This window comes from Melanostigma gelatinosum (assembly GCF_949748355.1).
Source record: "Melanostigma gelatinosum genome assembly, chromosome: 3".
Classification (NCBI taxonomy): Eukaryota; Metazoa; Chordata; class Actinopteri; order Perciformes; family Zoarcidae; genus Melanostigma; species Melanostigma gelatinosum.
The window spans coordinates 4,876,879-4,900,891 of record NC_136636.1 but is presented as its reverse complement, the minus strand read 5'-3'; the positions used below and the strand labels follow the sequence as shown (position 1 = coordinate 4,900,891).

General features: G+C 42.6%; 2 protein-coding genes across 5 annotated transcripts in view; both read right to left on the bottom strand.

Annotated features, from left to right (window-relative positions):
• fer1l4 (fer-1 like family member 4) overlaps nucleotides 1-1,289 on the bottom strand; it is a gene marked incomplete at its 5' end in the record, with an annotated part of 28,637 nt that extends 27,348 nt beyond the window's left edge. Inside the window, 2 exons of the mRNA XM_079266236.1 lie at nucleotides 232-287; nucleotides 1,211-1,289. Coding sequence (XP_079122362.1) covers nucleotides 232-287; nucleotides 1,211-1,289 — 135 coding nt within the window. The remainder of the gene's footprint in view (nucleotides 1-231; nucleotides 288-1,210) is intronic.
• Nucleotides 1,290-2,067: 778 nt separating this feature from the next.
• Nucleotides 2,068-23,317, bottom strand: cpne1 (copine I). 4 transcript variants are annotated; one of them, XM_079265732.1, is made up of 16 exons: nucleotides 23,200-23,317; nucleotides 9,814-9,942; nucleotides 9,551-9,730; nucleotides 8,866-8,940; nucleotides 8,634-8,705; nucleotides 8,165-8,248; nucleotides 7,850-7,939; nucleotides 7,667-7,765; nucleotides 7,496-7,582; nucleotides 7,018-7,077; nucleotides 6,694-6,827; nucleotides 6,114-6,168; nucleotides 5,809-5,863; nucleotides 5,321-5,454; nucleotides 4,984-5,220; nucleotides 2,068-4,850 (listed from the first exon to the last, which is right to left on the bottom strand). In XM_079265732.1, exons 2-16 carry the CDS (start codon nucleotides 9,940-9,942, stop codon nucleotides 4,731-4,733), a joined length of 1,611 nt encoding a protein of 536 aa, XP_079121858.1. In that variant the 5' UTR covers nucleotides 23,200-23,317; the 3' UTR covers nucleotides 2,068-4,730. The 4 variants fall into 4 exon arrangements, with proteins under 4 accessions (XP_079121858.1, XP_079121859.1, XP_079121860.1 ...); XM_079265733.1 differs by lacking the exon at nucleotides 23,200-23,317 and adding an exon at nucleotides 11,364-11,641; XM_079265734.1 differs by lacking the exon at nucleotides 23,200-23,317 and adding an exon at nucleotides 11,414-11,641.
• Between the last annotated feature and the right edge of the window lie 696 nt (nucleotides 23,318-24,013).

Sequence of the window (24,013 nt, the reverse complement as noted above, 5' to 3'; positions counted from 1 at the left end):
ATATGACGGAGGTCATGTGATCTGAAATCTCAGCTGCGTCTCATCCTCACAGCTGCTTCTCCCTGAACTGACCGTCTGTCTTCACTCTGACATTCCATTCACTTCAATACCACCAAAGTCTCATTTTAGTGGACGTCAGAGGAATTGCTGCTGGTTCTAATGATGACATCATCGCTCTGTGTTCTGATTGGCTCTGAGCGTGTCCGCCTGTAGTGAAGTATGTTTACTGACCTCGTTGAAGATGGCCAAGTTCTCACACTGCAGGGCTTTGGTTTTATAGGTGAAACCTGGAGGACAGACAGACAGACAGACAGACAGACAGACAGACAGACAGACAGACAGACAGACAGGTAATATAACAACAGCACTGATGTTAACTGGCTGGTGAACCTCACCCAAACATGGAGGCAGTGGTGGAAAAAAGTACTCAGATCTTTAACCTGAGTAAAAGTAGCATCACCATATTGTTTAAATGTTACAAGTAAAAGTCCTGCATTCAAAAATGTACTCAAGTAAAAGATTAACCTTTAATAATACATCATACATTATAAGTTTGGTTTATGTTTTGCGTGAATAAAGTAACTAGTAACTTGTATTTTTGCTGAACCACCGAGCAGGATGAAAAAAAAGCAGTGGAAATTAGTTACACGTTGACCACAACTGTAGCATTTTACAGTACTCACTCATTGATGTATTCACTCATTCATATATCATTATAACAATCTGAATTGAGAAATTCTACCAAAAACTACTTACTTAATACTAATAGGCTTGAACTTGTTTTTTAAAGCAGGAGTTTTACTTGAAATTGAGGTTTTCAGTTTCAATTTCTACTTTCAGCGGATCTGGTGGAAGTGCTCATATCGTGTACTGGGAAGCTTGTGAATACAGTTTTATCTTTAATATTACATCATCAAGTAACCAGTAACGAGTGGAGTAAAAAGTACACTATTTGCCTCTGAAATGTCACGGAGTATAAGTATAAAGTAGCATTAAATGGAAATACTCAAGTACTAAAGTACAATACTTTAGTAAATGTACTCAGTTACTCTTAAAGCTGTCCAAAACAAACCATTAAAACAATCCAGAGACCAGAAGTACACTAAATTCAGGGTAGTCCGCGTACTTTTGGCCGTAGAGTGCGAGTTAATATAAAGGAGAAGTTTTCTCCGCTTAGATACAAACAGACAGGTGAGTGTTTGTTACTGACCTCTGAAGCAGAGTTCAACCTTTCTGTCGTATCGTCCCGGCAGGTTGGAGATCTTCCTCAGATTCACACTGATGGACATGATGGTCCTGATGACTGTCTGTACAAACCTGTCTACCCGTTCACCTGTCTACCCGTTCACCTGTCTACCTGTCTACCCGTTCACCTGTCTACCTGTCTACCCGTTCACCTGTCTACCTGTCTACCCGTTCACCTGTCTACCTGTCTACCCGTTCACCTGTCTACCTGTCTACATCGTGTCTCTCTGAAGTCGTCTCATCTCTCTTTCCGTCTTCTTTCTTCAACGGTTGGAAACTAACTGCTGTTTGTGTTTTCTGTCCAACAGTGTGATGGGAGGGAGGAAGGTGTGTGTGTGTGTGTGTGTGTGTGTGTGTGTGTGTGTGTGCGTAGGTGTGTGTGTGTGTGTGTCTGTTAGGGCAGGTCCTCTCTAATGTTTGAGAAAGCAAATAGAGCTGCTCAACTAGTTTCCTTATAAAACACACACACACACACACACACACACACTCCAGTGGAAGCAGTATTCACAAAATGCGTAAAAAAAATAAAAAGTAAAAATACTTGATTATAAGTCAAAGTACTGCATTAAAGTTCCTCTTTTCTAAAAGAAGTCTGGTGTTTGTTTTCATTGACGTCTGTTTCTCTGCTGGAAGAAAGAAGAAAACTACAAAAGGAAAGTAAAACAAACTGTTTACTTGTTCATTTTACTTAAAGTTTTCTACGTATCTACAATGTTGTAAACACTACTTACTGGAAAAGACAAGTCAGCTTGAATCACCTCCAGGACACCAGAAAGAAAACCTAATCTGACAGCCACAGTAAATATTGTTTTCTTTCCCAAAGTTGTTTTTATTGTTGTATTCCAACAGGTACATTCATACAGACATGTTACTGGTTACACTGGTTTAGTTATTCTGGTAAGTTAATAGCAGTTAGTTGAATAAGTGAGCTGGTGGTCACATAATGCCGTGGATCAATCAGTTTAACAAACGTTTTACAGAGTAAAGAGGTTAACAGCTATTTGATTACAGTGAGCAAGGCAGCACTGTGGAGCAAAGCATTGTGGGAGGGGTAGTTCTTTATGAAGACAAGCTAAGGCAGCACGTTCTCTTGTTTTTTTCTCTCAGTGACAGCAGCTTTTGGAAATTTGGAAACATTTACGGTACTCCTTTACTTGATGGCATCACAGCACCATGTGACCACGCAGCTATGGTTGCAGTGATAATACAGCATGTTCAGCTGAACTTAGTATCTATAATACGGTAATGATAATATTCACGTTGCTGTTTAAAATGAAAACTGCAGCTTTTTGGCTAAAGTTTCCTCCATTCGAATACTTCTAACAGTTTAAACCACATTTGTGAATACATACGTACTTTGTGTTCCTGTTTACATGGTCAAAATGGACTTCCTCACTCAGAATTTAGAAGTCTGCATGTTGTTTCTTTATGGAAGATGATTGAATAAACATGGTAAAAAAAGAAGAAAAAATGGAGCTGTATCTCTGGATGTTTTCTACAATTTCCCAGAAAGTAATGAAGTTGAAACGGTTGATTGCTAAAAAATGTTTTCGACAGAGAACTGTGATTTAGAAGATCTGGAAAGCGAGCCAGTGGTTCCCGGTCACAAAGGGGTCATTTAATTTTTGCTTCTTTTTTTAAATTGATGGATATTTTTACTACTCAATGTTTCCAAAATGTGTTCATATAAGACAAAAAACCCCAAATCATTCTTTGGCTGAATCAACTGCTGACACAGCAGATATGTTTGAGGTGTTAAACAATAAAGTATGAATTGTTCACAAGACATTACTTTGCTTACGAGGTCACAACGATGTCATATATCAACGATGTCTCCTCAACTGTAGATGAATCAAGAAAACATTTTTACAAATCAACACTTTCATCCTCTGCTTCTGGAGGAACTGATTTTGACATTTTGTCAAAACATAAAAACCTGACAAATTTAAGATGAGGAGGCAGAAGAAGCTGTCAACTTATTTTTCTCTTCATCATCGTCATCATCAGGTAACAGTTTCTATTGTTATCTTGTTATCCAAAAACCAACCAAACACAGAGTCTGAAGCAGCAGACTGATGGCACCACAGAGGCAGACAGAAGACAAACTGCCGGATACATAAAACAGCGCTTCAACCGAAACTCCACCAATGATATGTTTGACAAAATAATCTCCCCTCACTTTCTTAACTTACTCGCTGTTCTTCAAGCGCTTTCCATCATTATTTTGTTCCCAAACATGAAGAATAAACCTCAGTGCTAGAAATACACAAAACATTTAGTTTAATAAAATGAACCCTGAAAAAAACATCCACAGTAAAGGTGGCGGTGACATAAGTGATTTAAAGTGAATTCTAAGTGATTGTGAAGTGCAGAAGAAGTGTTGGCAATAACTCTTTAATAAGCAATGTAACAAACTGTGGCTTTGCTGCAGTAAACATGAGTTTTGACACAAGCTTGTGTGTGTTCAGGTCATTCCAGCATTCAGAAGACAGTCTTTGGCAAATAAATAGAGCAGATGTTCAGACAAGACTCTCAGTGTGATGCTCAGGGACTGTGGGATGGCGGGTTACCATAATTGATAAATTGATGATGACCTGTGTGTAATACTGATAGGTGATCAAGTTTGGTCACACAGGGGTCAGACCCAATGCTTGGTGGTAGAGATACGTTCTGCACTGGGAGCCAAGATGGCGGCATCAGCAAACCACTGAGAGTCGTGACAGAACAGTCTGAGAACACAGCGAGCGAAGGCCATACAGGCTGCACGAAAGACGACTTAAGGCAACAGTAACATGTTATGTTAAGGCTGTACTAAAGTTCTATATTAAGGCGATAGTATTAAAGCTATGATAGAGAGTATACAATATCATTCATCATACAATATTCCAGCATTTCGTGCAAGAGCAAAGTGCTAAGTATCGATACCCGATCAATAAAGGTAATCAGAGACACACACAGCTGGACCATGGTGTTGGATTGGCAACATGGACTGTGCACGGTGAGTTACCTGCAGCTGCAGTTCCTCTAATGTCCACTAGATGCTGCTGTGGTGAGACTGCATTGAAGTGAAGCCCAATTTGTCTCCACACATACAAAGTTCACTTTGACACTTTTTCTGTGTGGCTCTGTGATTATTAAACACATGTTAGTAATGACATGTGATCTGCATAGTTAGTGTGCAAGCAGCAGCAGGAATCAATTATAAATCATCTAAACTAAATTATTATCATCCCTCTCATTGAAGAGAAACATTAGAAAATAAAGCGACTATAAAACTGCTTAAAAAAAGAAAAGGTTGCGATTTGTGACAGCTGAATGCCGCATTGTGATTGGCTGAGATTCTAGCAACACATCAGGTTGGTCCCCTGAAGGGTGGTCGACTTCGCGAGTGGTCTGATCCTGGAATGAGAAGAGGGCGGGCCTTCAGCTTTGAGGGTGGGCTTAGGGAGTGCACGGGTGGTGTTTAGGCTTTGTGGCTGCACGGTTTAGGATTTGGGTGCAGCTGTAGCTGGTTTAGGTGGTTCGAGGCCTCTCATCTTGAAATAAGAGACCAGCTGGTTGGGAACCTCAGCGAGGACAGACTTAGCCAGAGACGCCTGTGGAGCCTGGAGAGAGAGACAAAGAGAGACGGGATGTAAGAGCCTATCAGGACATTGTTGTTTTTTTAAATCTGTATGTATAAATCTGTGTAAATCTTTATCTTCACAACAAATCACTGAGTCACACACACACACATACATCTTTGAACTGTCTGTACGGGACGAACTGGACGATGTCTCTGGCGACGGCCTCCCCCACTGTCGACTTCAGCACGCCGTCGTCTCCGTCCAGGAGCTCCATGGCCTTAAAGTCCGCCGGCCCCACCCCCACGATGATGATTGACAGCGGCAGCTGCGACGCCCGGACGATGGCGTCCCGGGTCTGATCGAGGTCGGTGATCTCACCGTCAGTGAGGATGAGGAGGACAAAGTATTGCTGCAGAGAGATACAGACATGGGTGAGTGTGTGTGTGTTTTTGGTTTGAATTGTGTGTGTGTGTGTGTGTGTGTGTGTGTGTGTGTGTGTGTGTCCTCACAGAGGCGGTGTTGCTCTGCGCCGCTTGGGCGGCGATGGAGGACACGTGATTGATGATGGGAGAGAAGTTTGTGGGTCCAGAGAGTCTCAGCTGAGGCATCACCATCCTGTAGGCCTCAATGATCCCCTCAATACCTGCGAGAGACAGACGGGAAGCGGTTTAACAGAGATGGAAATATATACATGCTGAGCAGCTGAAACAATGCAGGCAAACATGGAAACAGAGAAAACAGGCTGTGAAATTAGAGTTGTTTTCAGCTGCATTCATTTCACAAGAAAAGATTAGCAAAAAGTTTTTAAAAAGAAATGGATATTTCACTTTTCTTTAAGTGTCTCGCAACCCCCAGTCTTGTGACCCTTTGAAGGGGGCACGGCCCTTAGGTTGGGAACCTTTGGGCTAAAACACTGCCATTTTTTGCAGAAAGAGTCCTTTTCCTTTCGTAGGATTTAGCATGAGGATTCAGAGTACAGGACTGTGTGTAAGTGTACCTTTGCAGTAGGGGTTAGTGGGGTTGAAGTTGAGGGCGAACTCGTGGTTTGCAGCCTGCAAGATCAACAACAACAGTTCAATAAACAATGACAATCCACAAGGTCTTCTCTGATCGGTCGCTCAGAAAACTGATGCAGTCATTTCAACTTTCAGATTTTCAAAAGAGTAATTTAATTCAACCAAATCACAATCAGGAAATGATTTTCCATCGCAGACGTGGTTAAAAATGATTCATGATTGTCACACTTGAGAGCAATAGAGCCTCTAGAATGCTGTGTTGTGATTGGTTTGTTGGACAGCTGACCTGGTAGTCTGGAGGCAGTTTGGCTCCAAAACCGAACGCTGGGAAGAGTTTATCACTGAAAGAGGAAACAGGAAACAACCACTGTTAGTCACATAAATAAAAGCCCTTTACTGTACGAGGATTGAGAGTTTCTGGTTCAGGGTGTGGGGTTCAGGGCTTAGAGTGAAGGTGATGGGATGGGGGGGGGGGGGGGTGCAGGATGTAGAGTGAGGGGTTTAGGGTGTAGTTTAGGATGGAGGTTTTAGGTTTAGTGAGTTAAGGAGTTAGGGTGTGGTGTAGAATGGAGGGTTTAGGTTGTAGGAAAAGGGGTTAAGAGTTTAGCATCTATGGGTTAGGTTATAGGGTGAAGGATGCAGGGAACAGGATGTAGAGTTCAGGATTTAGGGTGTAGTGGGTGTTGGATAGGTTGTATGATATAAGGTTATTGTGTAGGTTGTAAGGGTTTAGCATGTAGGGTGTATAACGTAGGATGTACATTTTAGGATGCAAGACGTGGGCTAGGGTTTAGGATGTAGGGTTTAGAATGTAGGGTTTAAAATGTAGTGGTTTCTGTGCATAATTTGTACGAGTGTGTACTAACGTGTCGTAGTCCTGGACCACGTGACCCACAGACCACAGGGCAGACAGGTACTGGTTCAACCCTTCTGGACTCATGTAGTGGAGAGAGTTGGGCGAGCGAGGGTCTCCATTAGAGCCGGTGAAGTCGATCCCCACCTGCAAACATTCATTCATTATTAAAATACATGTTCATTTCATCAAAAAGTTTTAACTAAGACTTGATGAATAACTGACACATCTTTATCCATCTCTGATCACAAGGAACCCAAAATCAATCATCTCGTTAACACTCAATTTTGCAATCTATTTTATTTCAATCGTGAACTTGAATGTGATGTTGACGTACGGTGAAGTTGATCTGGCAGCCGCCCATCACATAGTTCAGGAAGGAGTACTGGGTCAACATCTGCAAACACACAGTGTGAACAAAAGAACTCATGAGTATATAATAAGACAGACATATGTGGTCTCTGGCAGTATTTTTTAGACCAGCTACTTCCTTTTTTCTCTGATTATCTTAGTGAATGTATGTGATCTCTACATGCAGCCATCTATATGTTGTTAAATTATTAAAAGATATAATGGTGCAATGAGGCTTCCAGTCTCCAGTACATTAGAGCTGTAGTGAATAGGGAAGTGAAAATCAATGCATATAAACAATGATTTCCTTCTCTATGCGCCTCATATAGCCAATCAGACGGCTCTGTTCAGGTTACAGATGATACAAATTGATCGAAGGAGGAATTGGTCCTCGGACTGAGAACAGGTTCTACTTAAGGTTTAAGGTTTACAAAGCAGAGAACTCTGGGTAACGTGGTCTCTACCTTGCAGCTCTTCACAGTGACGGCTCCAGAGTTCTTGTAGCTCTTCTTCTTCTTCTGTTTCTCGGGGTGGATGCAGTCAAACGTTACCTGGAGGACAACACATTGGACAGTTTAATGACCTCGGACCAGCCAATAGAAAGACGTCAAACGTTTTATTGTCAGTGAGCTCACCGGTGAACCACTTCCAGCTTTCTGCAGCTCGGACACTTTAGTGGTGAAAGAACCAATCAGATCGTGAGTTCCATCACTGTCGTAATCAGAGCAATCCACCTGCAGAGGGAGGAGGAGAGTTCATGTTAGTGTTGAAGATTGTATTGGCTGTTGTGGCCGAAGGTGGATTCTGATTGGTTGAACCTTCAGCAGTCTGTCGAGGTCGCTGGAGCAGAACGTCTGCAGGGGAACAGAGAACTTCTTCCAGGTGGGACTCAGATTGTTCTTCACCACCTACAGAAAAGCACCTTCATCATTCATAATGCTCACCATCATCTTCATCACAGTGAGGACATTTTGTCAACGTGGTTTTAAATCTCAATTATTTCTCTCTAACAAAAACTATTCATGACTACATGAGCAACAACAGCTCAGAGTAGGTAGTACAAACGACTGTGTGTGTGTGTGTGTGTGTGTGTGTGTGTGTGTGTGTGTGTGTGTGTGTGTGTGTGTGTGTACCTCTGTTCTGTGGACCAGCTGCCACTTTCCATCGTCTCCTTGTTTAAAAAACTCCAGGAACGGATCAGACTTCCCAAACGTATCCTGGACAGAGAGAAGACAACAGGCTGCCGTCTCATTCAGTGCGTTAAGTAACAGGTTTACAAATGCATACAGATATAATTAACATAATAATAACAAATTACCAGGTAAGTTTAATAAATCTTCTGCCGCCCTAAAACCGGAAGTTAAACTGAAGCTCAGGGTGAAGTGACTTCAGAACTACTAACTGATTTAAATAAACTGTAGTCTTCACTGGCTAAAACATTCCTAAAGCTTTCATGGTACAATCTGAGTCTGCTCATTATTTACACACAAACTTAGTGATTTATGAAGAGCTGCTTCAACACAGTCCTGAAGACGTGGGAGTGGAAAGACGAAGATGAGAAAGATGAAGAGCAATATAAGAAGTAATGAGGAGCAGAGTTACCTTTTTGTCCAGATTTTTAGCCTCAAACTCCAACTGAATGGCTCTGTTGTCCTTTATCTCCTCTGCTGTGATCTACACACACACACACACTTTACTTAATAGTAATGTGAATGTTAAGCGTTTGATCAGGATTCTCCATGTATAATATATAACATTTAGCTTTATAGTGATACTCTGTCGATATAATATATTAAAAGGTTATACTTGTAACACACACACACACAGTACGTACAGTGATGCTTCCTTTCCCTGCAGGTTTGCCTTTCTTCAGCTGCAGCGGTCTGGTCAAGGTTTTACTGGCAACTATCTGAAATCCACACAGAGGAGGTTAGTCTTTGTCTGGATGAAAGCTCTTCATGAATGCAGTGAATATAAGTCAGAGACAGTGCTGTGATCACACAGTTTGTCCAGCAGAGGGCGGTGTGAACCTGAGAAATGATTCGGCCTCTTCGTACATATTGAAGAGCTGAAACAATTACATCAATTAATTGGTTTCGATTTTGATAATCGATTCGTAGTTTCAGTTCATTTTCAAGCAAAAGAGACAGAAATTCTCAAATGTGAGGCTTTGCTTGTTCTCTGGGTCAGATATTATTGTAAACTCAATATTTTGGGATATTGGACTTCTTGGATATACAGCGCATTTATGACTGTTTTCTGATATTTTATCGAAATAAAAGTTGATTAATTGAGAAAATAAGCATATTAGTCAATAATAAAACGAATTGTTTGTCGCAACCTGTATATAATGATCTAATATGTTAATATTGTATACATGTCCAATGGTTCTTCATAGAAAATGCTACACTAAGGGTTTAACAACCAAAAAAGCCTCAAGAGCTGAAGAGCGGACACACTGGTCAATGGGGGAAAAACACGCTTCTACAGAGTCTGGTGTGAGTTGGTCTGGTGTGTACCTGTCCCAGTGTGAGCTCCACCCCTCCCAGGTAGTCATCATCGCCGAGATCAGAGCTTTTATTGTCGATATCGTAGACCCCCAGCTTCAGATTCTGCACCGACTCAAAGTGATAATCCACTCTGAGACGCTGACTGAAGGACGGACTGGAGCTGTTCTTCATACGCTCCGTACGAGCCAGCTGACAGGGAGACATTTCATTAGTAAAAATAAAATATAAAATTAAATGAAAGAATTCAAAGACCCGTGTAGCCTGTATGTTACCTCGGTCCAGCTGTCCTTGCCTGAGCTCTGCAGCAGCACACACAAAGGATCCGACTTTGAACCGACATCTTTATCCAGCAGGTCAGTACAGGAGACAGTCAGCTCCACTTTAGAGACGCAGTCCGCCATCTGAGGGGGGGCAGAGAGAGACCTTCAGATCAGCATTCAATGCAACAGACAATCAATCAGCAACTATTGTGACTCGTCAAGCAGAAATCACATTATCAAACATTTGCTTGTTACAGACTCTCGTTTGTGTGCATTTGCGTTGTGTGGCCGTAAATTGAACATCTTTGGGTTTTGGACTCTTATGAGACAAAACAAGCAGTGGGAAGATGTCAGCTTGAGCTTCAGGGGATTGAGATCAATATTTGTCACCAACTTCTAGAGCAAACAATTAATCAAGAAAAGAAGATGTGTGGTAACGAAAATAATCATTAGTTGCAGCCCTACTCTACACACACCACCAAAAAAACGTATACAAACCAAGAACTACAACTACGGAGCTTCACTGCAGTCTCAACACCGAATCCAAACACAAGAATCAAATTTATGATTCTTCTGCACTAAAACTATTCATGTCATTTACTTCACTGCTGCACCACCAAAACAAAGTCATAAACATTTTGCAGTGAGGGAAGATGAACATGAAATGCACCTCACTTTATGGTGAGTCACGAGCTCTCCGTGACACTCGATCGAGATAACACTGTCGGACAAATGTATCTTCGCCACATGCAAAGGAGGCAGAAAGTCCCTCAACACAGTGAATAACGTGGGTGAGCCACAGCTGAAGCCTCTGAGAATCTTCCTCAACAGCAGTTATGAACTGGGCTGTGTGCATGACGTTGTGCTGAATAAACTCTCATAGGCGACGAGGTCACTCACTGATAAACAAGCTGAATATCCAGCCTGAAGTGATGGAAAATACTGAGATAGTTTTGGAAACTCCTGTTCAAGTAAAACTGCAGAAAACTACAAAAACTACTTTTACTGCGTTATACTTTACTCCACTACATTTCCAACAGAAATATTTTATTGTTTACTCCACTCCATATATTCAAAAGCTATGTTACTAGTTACTTTGCACAGGAGGATTTTAAAAACCTATAATGAGCAAATAAAATATAATGCATTTTATACTATAAATTAAACCACCCACCTGTAAAATGGGTAAAATGATCAATGAAACAGAAAGCTACATGATTGAAACGCTGTTTACATTTTAATGCATCAGTACTTTAATCTAAAAGCATAATAAATGAGAATGTAAGGCAACCTGAAGGCAACACTAGAAGATATGAGTCTGAATGGAGGTGAACTGAGGCTGTACAACCAGTAAGCCAGTTAAACGAGCACAACACACACACTGCTCTCTCTCACACTCGCACACACCCTCTCTCACTCGCACACACATCCTCCCCCTCTCTCTCTCTCACTCACGCGCACACACACCCTCCCCCTCTCTCTCTCTCACTCACGCGCACACACACACACCCTCCCCCACCCCTCTCACACACAATTGTGGAAATATAAACTTTGTATATCACCTTTTCAGAGCCGCTCTATTTTATCTTCTTTAAATCACAGCAACAAATACCTTTGGCGGAGGACTAATTGACGTTTACTCCCACAGTCCGGAACAGGAGACGAGACCTTTTCAGTCAGAGTAAACACACCAGAGAGAACACTAACCGTAACCTCACCACTCGGTTAGACTTTTTTTTTTTTTACAAAGATTCACCACAGCTGGAGTTTGTATTTTAGCTGTAACTGCGGGAGAAAACTGTCGTTTTGTTTCCGTTCGGCGGACTAAGCTAACAGGGAGCGGTACACAGATATGCCACGCTCCGATTGGACAGGCTGCTACGAAGCTGCGTCCTGATTGGATAGTGACTGTCAGTCACGCCCTCTGGGTTCAGCAGTTATTAGCCAGCAGCAGCACAAGATATACTTCCGACCAAACCCCTTCAGAATAAAAGCAGCACCACAACAAATTCTTTCAAATCATCCCATACAGCAGAATTGGCTGCAATATAATCAGCATGTAGCAAGTGCTTTGCTCCTTTTGACAGTTAACACAGGTTAAACAGGCCGCAACCTATTTAATTAACTTTTGAATTAAGTTGCAAGTTTCCACAAAACCAATAACAGATCAAAACTCCAGCAACACTTGTAGGATAAACAACTTTATTGTTGTCGTTTCCCCTCCATGCACCTTGGGAGGTGAAGAAATCCCTGCTCTTCTTCTATGAAGCCAGTAACACAAAGAATAGCATAAAATAAAGTAAATAAATAGTAAGTCAGTAGGATAAAATAAGCTCCTTTTAAAAATGACTTTATTCAAGTCCATGGTCCCTCCAGTCCTTCATTGATATCTCGTAAAACTGAGATAGCTCTCGCCACTCTAAAAAAAAGTAGATAATATAATCCAGACAAATAATACACTTTGTTTAATAGATAAACGGTCAATGCAATGATACTAATTACAGACCTAGATCCTATTTTTTTTTGTCCAAAATGACACTATTGAACATTTTGACACAGGTGAATTAAACTATGAGTATTCTATTCCTACAGTAATCAAATAAAGTTTACACGGTTGTATAATAACACCACAGCAGCGTTTGTACATTCAATTTGTTCATGAACAAATATATGCATTGTAAAATGTTTAATTTAGAAACTGCTGTGGCTGGATAATCAGCATATTAAGTGCAGCCTTTACAGTTCACATTAACTTCCAGACTGGTTAAAAGGTAAATTTATGTGCTTTTATGTTGAAGGGCAGACATTCAAGCAAGAAGTACTGTTGCTGAAGCACTCAGTGTTTGATGATAAACTGTACAGAGATGGTCAGAGACAATAGAGACACGTTTCAGAAATATAATGGAGTAAAATAGCCTGATCCAACCTCCGCACAGAAAACAATACACTTCCACTTTATTCATCCTCTGCAGCAGAACCACCGTGGAGTCAGAAAAGGCAGCGGAGCGTCACATCACTTAAGCTTCAATGAAGAGCGAAAAACCAGCTTACACACACAACGTGCTGTATGTGATGCTGTCAGACAGACTGGTGAAATAGGAGGGTTACCGCATGCTCTTCAGTTGGTCATGATTTGATATTCACACAACAATAAATGAAACGATACTGTGTCACTTTAAATGTCAAATAATCAAACTGTTTAGTTGCAGACACAGAAGTCTGGAATTAGAATTGAGTTTGTTACCTAAAATACAGGTCTGGACTGAGCTAGAGCTCATATGAGAAGAACAGTTTTATAGATCTTTTACTTTTTAAGATTTGCTTGGAAATGAACAGTCAAACTAATAAAAAAAAGAAATGGGCCCTTGATGCCATCCTCTACAACAGGGGTATTCAATTAAAATTCAACGAGGTCCATTTAGAGAGAAGTTCCTCCTGCAAAGGTCTGGAACATCACAATGTCTAACTTGTGCTGTGATTTAGTCCCATATACATTGAATTAGCCAACAGTTGTATGAACGTCTGTGTGTAGTCAATAAGTCAAATCAAATAAATAAAGTTAAATTGAATAGTATCCAAACAATATTTATTGTCCATTTTCAAATTGAACTTGATGAATTATAAATAAATAATCTAATAATAAATCTATGTTATTCTCTTGTGTCGTTTAAAATAAGAGCTGCATTAAATAATATATTAAATTAAACAACAAAGCTTTTGAAAAATGTGCATCTTAAACTAAAGTGCTTAATGTTAGTAAAAATGAATTTCCCTAAATTGCCCTGCAGCTTTAAATTCAGTTTGTTCAGGGTGAAGTCAACCAAGAAAACCACAACATTATATTTTTCTCATCTACTAAAAAGAGACATTGAATGCTTTCTAGCTCAGGAATAATAGTTTGTTTAGCAATAGTTTCCTTTTAATATATTATATTACATTATTAATTGATGTGGGCACTTTGAGGAAAATTGATTATTCATTTAATCCAAATAAAACCCCCTTGAGGTCACAGCAAACTACTTTTACATTCACTTGCAATACTTCTTGCAATATTGCCTTTGATTTGCATTTCTGCAATGTAACAACACGAGCAGGGGTAAAAGATTTTGAGAGATTTAAGTTTTGCTTTCTCGGAAAAACAATTACAAACATTCTACCGTTGATGCAAAGGATTTAAAAACACAAATTGGCAACCCAGCAGCCCTCAGCTGTAGCATGCTGAATATTGATGAGTAATATTAAGTACCTTATATAGCATTGAAGCTGCCGATGAGGTCATCTGTATTCCAAACAAAACAAACCCTGACTTCCAACATAAAGAAATGTCATTCACTCAAATGAACCCATGAATCAGATCCGTTTCTATTAGGACAGTGAAGAGCAGACAGTCAGAGAGAGCTGAGTATCATCAGGTCCTTTTATTAGCTAAAGGAGACTCCACATCACGTATGGTTATACGATCATACAAGTTTGTTCACACTGACAATAGAAACAAAAATGAGCTTTTAAAAAGGTGGAAACATCCAAAAACATACAAAGAAAAGCTACCAAACTAAAAATAATCTCTCCAGATTTCATCTCAGCACTCAACAGTCCAAACCGCTATTGAGCAATGTGCTGCAGAAAGGGAGGGTAAGAAGGTGGCATTGTTCAAACACAGCAACATCAGAAAAGCGGGACAGAGGAAAAGGATTCAGCGGCCAAAAAGTACTTATTTACAAAATAAAACATGTCAGCAATCTGTCCCATATCCTCTATACAACAACAGAGCAGTGTCGCAACTCAGAATTGTGTGTCAACATTTCACCAAAGCAACAGAATTGATGTTGGTATACTTGTTTTTACCAAAGCAACGGGGCATGTCAACATTTCACCAAAGCAACAGAGCATAGACATTTGATCATGGCAACATAGCTTTTTATCACCATTTTACGATAGCAACAGAGCAAGTGAAGATTTTACCAAGGCAACAAATTGTACCATATCAACAGAGCACACATTCTATCATAGCAACACACACTGGCTTTTCATCATCATTTTACGACAGCAACAAACATGTTAAGATATTACCACAGCGGCACAGCATGTTTAAGCGCATACAGCAACAATGTCCGTCAACCTCATTGTGCTCATGATGTTACCATAACAAACAAAACAGGTGAATATGTTCAGCGTCAACTGTGGACTTGGTTGCATTGGAAACAGGGTAAGAAAGGATCAAAATCCTGCCAACAACAACAGTTTGTGCTACAAGAGTCAGTGGACGAGCTGCAGCAAAGAGCAAAGTCTGGATCAGAGTCACAGGTGAGGGGGGGGGGGGGGGGGTGGGGGTTACCTGTCATTATCTACACACAGGGGGAGGAGCTTCAGTGATTGACAAGCCACAGCAGGGCAAGGTGTACACTGAGCTGTAGTTGAGTTTGACTCCATAACCCTGCATGGATTATGTTGGCTTTGTGTCACCTGGACGGTTGATCCAGGTAGGTGTAACATGTAGTATCAGTCTGTTTTAAGCAGGGCTTCAACCCAGGCTTATCTTGACCTTGCGTGCTCCAATAGGTCGGTCATTGAGGTCCATAACCGCGGCAGTGGCCTCCTCGTGGTTTTGGAAGGCTACCATGGCCTCGCCCGTCGGCAGGCCTTTCTCACTGAACTGCAGGCAGACTGAGCCCGGCAGGACCTGGTAGCCGTAGAAGAAGTCCATGATCTCGTCCACGGTCACAGTGAACGGCATGTTCTGAAGCTTTACAATTGTCGGGCCAGGAGCACCGCGTTGACTGTTGGGATTGTTAGATCCTCCGGGGGCCGGCTGGTTACGGAGTCCTTCGGTTCCTGGACTGAACACCTGCTGACCACCAGTAGGCCCGCCCCCTGGACGTCCTTGGTGGTTGTTGTTAGACCCTCCCCCTCTGGTCTGTCCTCCTCCACCTCCTTTTCTGTTCACATTGTCAAAGGGCACCAACCCTCTTAGCGCATCCTGGCTGAACGGAGCTCCTCCTGCTGCTCCGGATCGAAAGCCCGGTGGCTCCAGCATTGGAGCCCCAGGAAGACCGGCAACTAGTGGGGGGGCCACGCCCAGATTCACCTCCCCCAGGCCTGCTGCCAGAGGAGGGAGTGGAGGGCCTGCTAGCCCATTCCCTGGGGCTGAGAATGGACTCACAAAGGGGGCATTATTGAGGTTCCCCATAGTGTTTCGGAGAAAGTTAAATTCCTCCCCACTAATCCCCACAAATGGGTTGATCTGGGGTTGCTGGGGACTGGGCTGGGCTTGCTGATGCTGGTTCTGGTTCGGATTCTGGTTGCGATAGCCCCTCCTGCTCTGAGGAGGGGGATTCCTCTCAATTTCCTTCATTTGATCAAAGGTCACCAGGTGGACAAAAGCATCGCGGCCATTGAGTTTTTGGCGGTGCAGTCTTTCAGCCTTTCGGGAGTCTTCCTCCGTCCGCAGCTGAAAGACAGATTGCCCTAAACCATTACCATGGGTATCTGTCAGAATCTTAAGGGTGTCCTCGTAAAGCCCCACACCCTCCAGAAAGACACGGACATCCTTCTTGGAGACATTGTAAGGGATGTTGGTGATGTGGGCACAGTTCCAGGGAACTTTCAAGCCATCCTGGTTCTTGCCATCACCCTGTGTTGTTTCACGCTTGCGAATGGTGTCTATTTTTTCAAGCATTCCCTTACGGCTGATTGGGTGGACCTGGATGAAGCGGGTGCCCATATACTGCATGTGAGCTCCCAGAGCAGTCTTGTAGTCCTGTTCTGCTCTGAACTCAAGGAAGCCCTCTCCTGTGGCTCGTCCGTTGGGCCCATAAGCAATGAAGACACTTTCCTCCATGACGGACAAATTATTAAAGAACTCCTTTATCTGTTTCTTGTCGGCCTCATAGGGCAGGCCCTTCAGGTAGACACAGAATTCCTGCCGGTGCGGAGATCGTGACCTTCCCCGCTGTTCCCTGCCTCCTTGCATGACATTACCCCGACGATGATGCTGTTCCTGTGACTCGTTGCTGTTATTTGATTTGCTGATATTGTGAGGTGGATGGTTTATCATGCCGTCATGGAGGCTGGCCCATTGCTGCTCAGAGCCTGGAGTGATCTCAATGAACCGTTGGCCCATCATGCCACCTCCCCTCTTCACAGCTTCGAAGCTGTCCTGGGGCGAGAAGAACTTGACCATAGCCCTGCCAGTTGGCCGACCCTGCCCGTCCCGCAGCAGACGAGCCCCTTCCACCCCCAGACCCCGAAAAAACTCCCTGACCTCCATCTCTGAGCAGGAGAACGGGAGGTTCTGCAGGAGGACAAACAACTCATCGGGATGGGCCACTCCAGCTCCGGCCGCTGCTGCAGCAGCAGCAGCTTTCATATGAGCCTGGAGGCCCAGAGAAGCAAGAGGGGAGAGAGGGTTGAACAGCATGGGGTTGGGGGTTCCAAGAGGGAGGCCTGAACCCATTCCTCCTGGGGGAGGTAGGGAGGGGTTGAAGGGAGGCATGGAGGACATGTGGGAAAGGTGGGACATAGGAGGCACTGGATGTCCTTGGGACATGGAGACAGTAGGTAAAGGGGGAAGGGAGGACACTGGAGGAGGAACTGGAATGGTGGGCATCGTGGGCATGGGGGGCATGGAAGGCATGCTGGGAAGTGGAGGGATGGGTGGGGGGCATGCATTGAGCGATGCGAGAGCTGCGGTGATTGAGGGGCCGGAGCTGTAACTGTTGGGGAAGCTGGGCACCACATTGACCGCTCCCTTGTTGCTTGGTAGCTCGTGAGATGAGCTCGCGGACGTCACTGAGACTGGGGCATTCATGAAACCTTGATTTCCATGGCTGCTGCTTCTCCCTCCTCCCCCCCCTTGCTGCACCGTTGGTATGGGGGCAGAGCCAGCTTGTCGATTAACATTGCCTGCTGCAGGAGTGACCGTCTCCACAGCGCCCGCCCCAGCCTCAAACCTGCGGCGGCTGAGTTCGATCATGTTCTGCATCTCCGTCTTGCTGCTGAGCAACAGCGACACCTTGGAGGTCTTGATGGATCCGCCTGTGCGCATCATCCCCAGCCGAGCGTCTTCGTCGGTGGCAAAGACAATGAAGGCTTCGCCGTGCTCACCTCCGACGATGTGCACTCCCCCGTCAGGGATGGTTAGGCCAGAGAAGAAGTGTCTGATGTCCATGGTGCCGGCCACTATGGGCAGACCCTGCAGCCTGATGACTACCGCCATACTGACTGCGAAACAACAGCCCTACAACCTGGGAAAAAAAGCAACACTACCGTCAGATGAAGAGCAAAAGAAAAGGGAGACCAGTGGTTTCCAGATGTTTCCCCAGGGAACTCAGATCTGACTTCGTAGGTCACATAAAGCTTAGCCAACACTGCTAATTCAGTTTCTACAGAATAACCCCGACACCATGTTTATGTTTTTGGTCCGGACATTTGGAAACCAGTGGTATTTAAAAGGGGTTTGGGGGTGAACAAATGAGCAGGAAACTAGCAAGAGAGCTTAACTGAAACTGTCTCCATCCATCTGCAGCCTTTAGTAAGTTTGATTAACTTGTTACAGATCTTAATGCTGCATTCACACCGGACTCGTCAATTTTTTGACGTGCGTTGAGATTACATACAAAGTCTATGCACAGACGCGATGAGACTGGCCCGCCGCGATTTTGCGATGGCGCGGCGGACGCGTTTTTGCAAACGCGCGAGTTGAAATTTTTCAACTTCTGCGAAATAATCGCGTGACACTGTGGCACGATAGCCTATCAGCGTTGAGTTGCTCCCCCTGTCATCCTGCCGTTGTTGAATCAGGAAATAAATACTGTAGCCGTCTGTGTTCACCCAGAGCTCTACGATACCTCATAACAACAGAGACCGGACCAAACTATGTGTATACATGCGTGTGTGTAAACCATATGGTACAAACAATTAATAGACGCTGCCATATTTACATCTACGTGACGTTATTGAGTGCTGGTGGAGGTGCTACGATGTTAGCATAGCCTAGCACCGATCCATCAGAGCTCCATTGAGAAGACAAGTAGCCTACAAATCGGCATCGTTATGTAGTTATTTCCGAGTCCCTTTTTGTCGGTTTATTTTCCGTTGACTCACAGCCAAATCAGTTTATGTTGTGTTCCTACAGCTGTAGTAAACAGCGACCGGTGGCTTGCTAGACACAGTGAATACAGCTCGATACAATCCACGGAGCTCCTCTGAACAATATTATGAACCAGACATGACCGCGTTTGGCATTCTGACATTTGAGGGACTTCCACAACACGTACAAAGCAGCAATTGTCCTTATTCCTTTCACGGTTGATAGCGGAAAGAAATGACGGCCAGGTGAACGGCTTCCAGACGATAAACCACGCCCCCTCTCCGGCGCTACGCAATTTTGCGGCGTTTGGTGTGAACACGACCGGCGGCGCGTTGGACGCAATTTTGCAGTGAGTCAAAAAATCGACGCGTCCGGTGTGAACGCAGCATAAGAAATGATAATGCAGGCAAGACTTTTTGTTAAACCATAACAGAAACAATCTTAAGCAATAACATAGCTCCACTGTTCATTAATCTGTTCAGGTTTTGTGAAAGAAATGCATAGAAATCATGAATACATATGTAAATACATTATGCTTGGGCTATATGGCGAGATTATTGTTCCACACAGTATTGGCTGGCCACTACTAGTGGTCCTCACATGTCCACGTTAACAGAACAATATTCAATTATGCAAAACCTATTGCTAGCATACCGCATGAAATTGCAAATACGAGTGCTGTAGTGAATGTCTTTATGTTTAACGTTCAAAACTCTGATTGATGTTTTCGAATGAAGCTCGAATGTCTGTCGTCATAATTTACGACATTATCTCCCTAAAAAATGGGGGAAGTGTTTTTTGTTATTGTGGTTGTATAAATATATGTTATGATGCTGTTAGACCGCCCAGTTAATACAGGGGCGTGCGGGAAAGTTAAATTTTTTTATCTAAAATACTGACATTTGTCAATAAAAATAAATCGCAAAAATAACTCCCTGAACGCTGTGGGGGACGGACTTACCATCCAGTCTGTATTTAGGTTCATTCTGCTAATTGACACATTCAGACAATGCCGATGTAATTTAATGTTTGAAGTGTACAGATATACCAGACTTCAGTTCAACAATGTCGCCGTACAGTTTGACACAAATCATTGCAAATCGAGCTTTATTAACCCGGCTTGCCGTACCACAAACGGCTACAGTTTAAGGAGGGCAAAAAGTGAATGTGCTGCCAAAACTACTCCAGAATTTCCGTGTGCAAATAGCAGGCAGACAACAGCTGTTTGGGTCACATGGCGTACTGAAAGGATGTCGCGTACCAAACAGAAAGGTTTGGGGCGAATACATGTACCGTCCCCTTTGTGTTTCAGCGAAGCAGTTCAGCTCAATGCCACAAAAATGATGCAACTTATTTAGTTTGTCTCTTTGGCTCCTTTAAGTAACCCTGACTGTTGTCTACCATGCAGTACAAATACATTGCTTGTAGTCTGAAATAAGTTAACCTTTATGAATTTCATGCAACTTGCAACTCACCAATGCAACCAGGCTGTGTGTATAGTTTCACTGTTTAATAGACAGGATTTCTGCAGGATGCTAAAACCTGGTGAAAAGGTCAGATAAAAAACACATTCCTGTGCAGAACAGAATGGAATTCACCTTTTCACAGAATACACTGGAAGTAGGCGGAGTTTTGGTGCTTTCAGCAGTTGGCAGTCAAAATAACTGGCTCATTCAGTTTTAACAGATAATCGAATATTTACAAAGCTTTGTGTGGTGTGAATGATTTCAGCCTTACTCCTAAAAGGTTGTCTTTACGCTCAACACGACACCAATAAAAACTACCACACCCAAGATTCTCAACAGCCACAAAAGGCTTAAAACTAGCAGCAGAAAAGAAACTACCGGTAATCAGAAATCAGTGCAGCAGCTTTCCTGCCGAAGACATACCTGCCTAACTAAAATCCATCATGGCTAAAGCCTGGCAGTGTACCCCAAACATCAAACTACACTCCAACAAGCATCAGAACAAACGGTGAACTAAAGACTGGACATGCTGAACTGCAACCAGCCAGCATGTCCTAGCATGTCCAACACCAAGTAACAACCCAGGCACCCAGCAACAAACAGGTGAGCAGGACTGATGCTTCTGCTTCCTGAATCCTCAAACAGCACCAAATCAGCCGGCAGAACTTCAGCAACTTCACACAAGCAACATGTCAACCTGCAAATCTGTTATACATTGACAAAAAAAAATCATGAGCAACAGCGGTAACTTGCCAACCAGAGCAATGAGAGCAATGTCACCAACATTTTTAACAAAAAGGCAATGTCAGATACATGTAAACCAGAGCAACATTAGCATTATATCAACCAGAGCGACATTAGCATTATGTAATCCAGAGCAACATCAGCAACTGATTGACAGCACAGTGCCACAGACAGCAGCTGATCAGAAGGGAAAGCAAACAGAAGTAAGGCACAGAGCAACACTCATCAACCATGTTGTCCAACTGAGAAATAGCAAATGGGGCAACGCTCGCTGCAACCACAATCCTCTGGATCTTCAGACACATCTTCAGGTTCTGTTCACCAACTGACCCTGATCCAGGACTGTCAGACATCATGGTCCTGACTAAACTGGAGATCTGACTAAACTGTGACATGTCAGGCAGTCTTACGGTGTGAGGCTGCTACCTGCAGCAACATTAATGAGGTTATTGCTTAACCTCAGCACAGATAACTCACACCAACACTGACATTTGATTGCATCATAATGCTTCTTCAAGATGGACTTTTTTATGAATTTCCAACCTGGACATTCACTTGTGATGTTATTACTTCTGGGTGTCAACCTGCAGACAGTCTGTGAGAAACATCAACAGCAAAAAGAGGATCAAACACAGCAGGAAGATGAAACAGCAACAGCTAATAATGTCAGAAGCAACCAGAGTACCCAGAGAGAGGTGAAAAGGATCAACTGAGGCTGAAGTTTGCATTCAACAGAAACAAGATAGAGCTGACAGGGTACAGAAAATAACCATCTTCAAAACAGCCAGAAAACCAGAATATTAAATACAGCAAATTCAGGATTAAAGAGCAAAACACTGCCTTGATTAAAGCTGGAAGACATCACTGTCCACATGTTGTTGTCAACCTCAAAACACAGCAAAAATAATGGGATAGGACGAGAAGAGTGCAACGACATCCACAGACTTAATAACTCAAAAACAAAGAACAAAGATGAGGGAATCTCCACACGTCAGCCAACTCGGAGCGCAAATCCCAACAGACAGAGCAATGAGAAAGGATCTGTCTTGATAAAAACCTGGAGCACACACAGCCTTGTACTGCATCTTATTAATACACCTTCAACTACAGCATGTGAACTTCAGACCACATCCATCCATCTGTTTCAGAAGAGACTGATAAAATCTCTGGTTCTGCTTGCACAGAATTCCACTGACCTGCACAGGGACAAGAACAGAAACAACTGACACAAGAAGAAACTGGAATACGTCTGAATGTGCGACAAAAAAAACCTCAACATGCAGCACATTGTGAGGAAACAATTACCCAAACTGATACAGGACTTTTGAGGCCTTTATCGGTATTATTTGGGTATGAAAATACTCGTAGTATGATTTATACCAATGCATTTCAGCTTGTAGTTTTAACCAGGACCTTACTCAAAATGCATGAAAAGAGCGCATATGTTGTTATATCCATACAGGTAATTGACAATTTATCAAAAAATGAATACACCGACATAAAACGTAATTCAACTGCATAATACGTAAAATCTCCATCACATTGCTTAATTATTTTCCAACCATTTACCCCATTTTGTAATGGTTCTAGTGAGCTGGCAGTGTAGCAAAAAATGCAACACAATCTCTGAAACCATGCTGTTTCGATGACAGCTGTCACTCAAATCTGCTCATAAACAGTTTACGAACTTTACGTACGTTGAACGTTATCACCCAGGGGGCGTGGCCTGTGAACTGCAGCATAAAACCCTTCTTAAATACAACAAAAACGCAGCGAAATAATTGTTCAAATTCACACATCTTTTCCTACAAACTACAACATGAGGTGACCCGTTGTGAAAATACATAAAAACAGTATTAATGTGTCGGTTAGCCAACTAGTCGTAGCAGTTATGGACAAGACACCATTAAAAAATGTAGCTAGTTTAGCTTCGCTAAGCTAACGCTTCGTTAGCCACCTAGCTGTTAGCTGGTTTTGAACCTCGCTTTGTGTACGTAGTGTTGGAGCATGATGCACGCGAGCAGGATGCACGCTTTGAGCTCGTGCTCTCCTCGCGGTGTGAGTGTGTCACTGAGCAGACGGCCGCTGCTGGATTCTTACCGAGAATTTTTTCAATAAACACACTTGAGGTTTAACTCATGAACGGTGCTCCTTTTCTTCTTCTCTCTCTCTCTGCGGTGGTGGCTCCTGCTGCTGTTGCTGCTGCATGAAATGTCGGCGCAAACACTGCGAGATAACAGACCTGATCTCGCGAGACTTCTCATTATGCATTTATGTTTACTTCATTCATGTTTACATTACCGTTAATTCACTTTACAATTAGTGTATTTGTATATTTTATGTTAGTTTATCACTAGATGTATGTAAATGTTTGAACTATTTTGCAGGTCTGTAATTGTTGTGCATATATATATATATATATATATATATATATATATACCTTGAAACTAAACATTATTTTGCATACACATGGTGCATAAATGTATTTGTTTACTGGTTTGATTCTGCAAACTGTCTGTTTAACTATGGTTTTCTTGGTGAAAGGATACTTATATGTTTCACCTCATGAAATGCAAGAGCAAAAATAGTGATAATGGGTTCAATAAATATGATTACAGAATAAAATATAAATTTACTATACAAATATTGGTTATATACATGTATACATTTCACCTCACTAATTTGTATCCATACTATTTGTTTTACATTATATGGTGATATTTTTGGACAACACTAACACTTATATAACTTACGTATTAATAATAAAGGTGCTTTTAATTTTTTTATTGTGCAATTGTTTTTTATTGTGTGTATATTATTGCTTGTTGAGGTGTGCATTTGTGTTCAGGCCCAATTATAGAGAGGCATCGCAAACTCAGTTTAAAGTTTGTAAAAATAAACGTGATATAAGAGT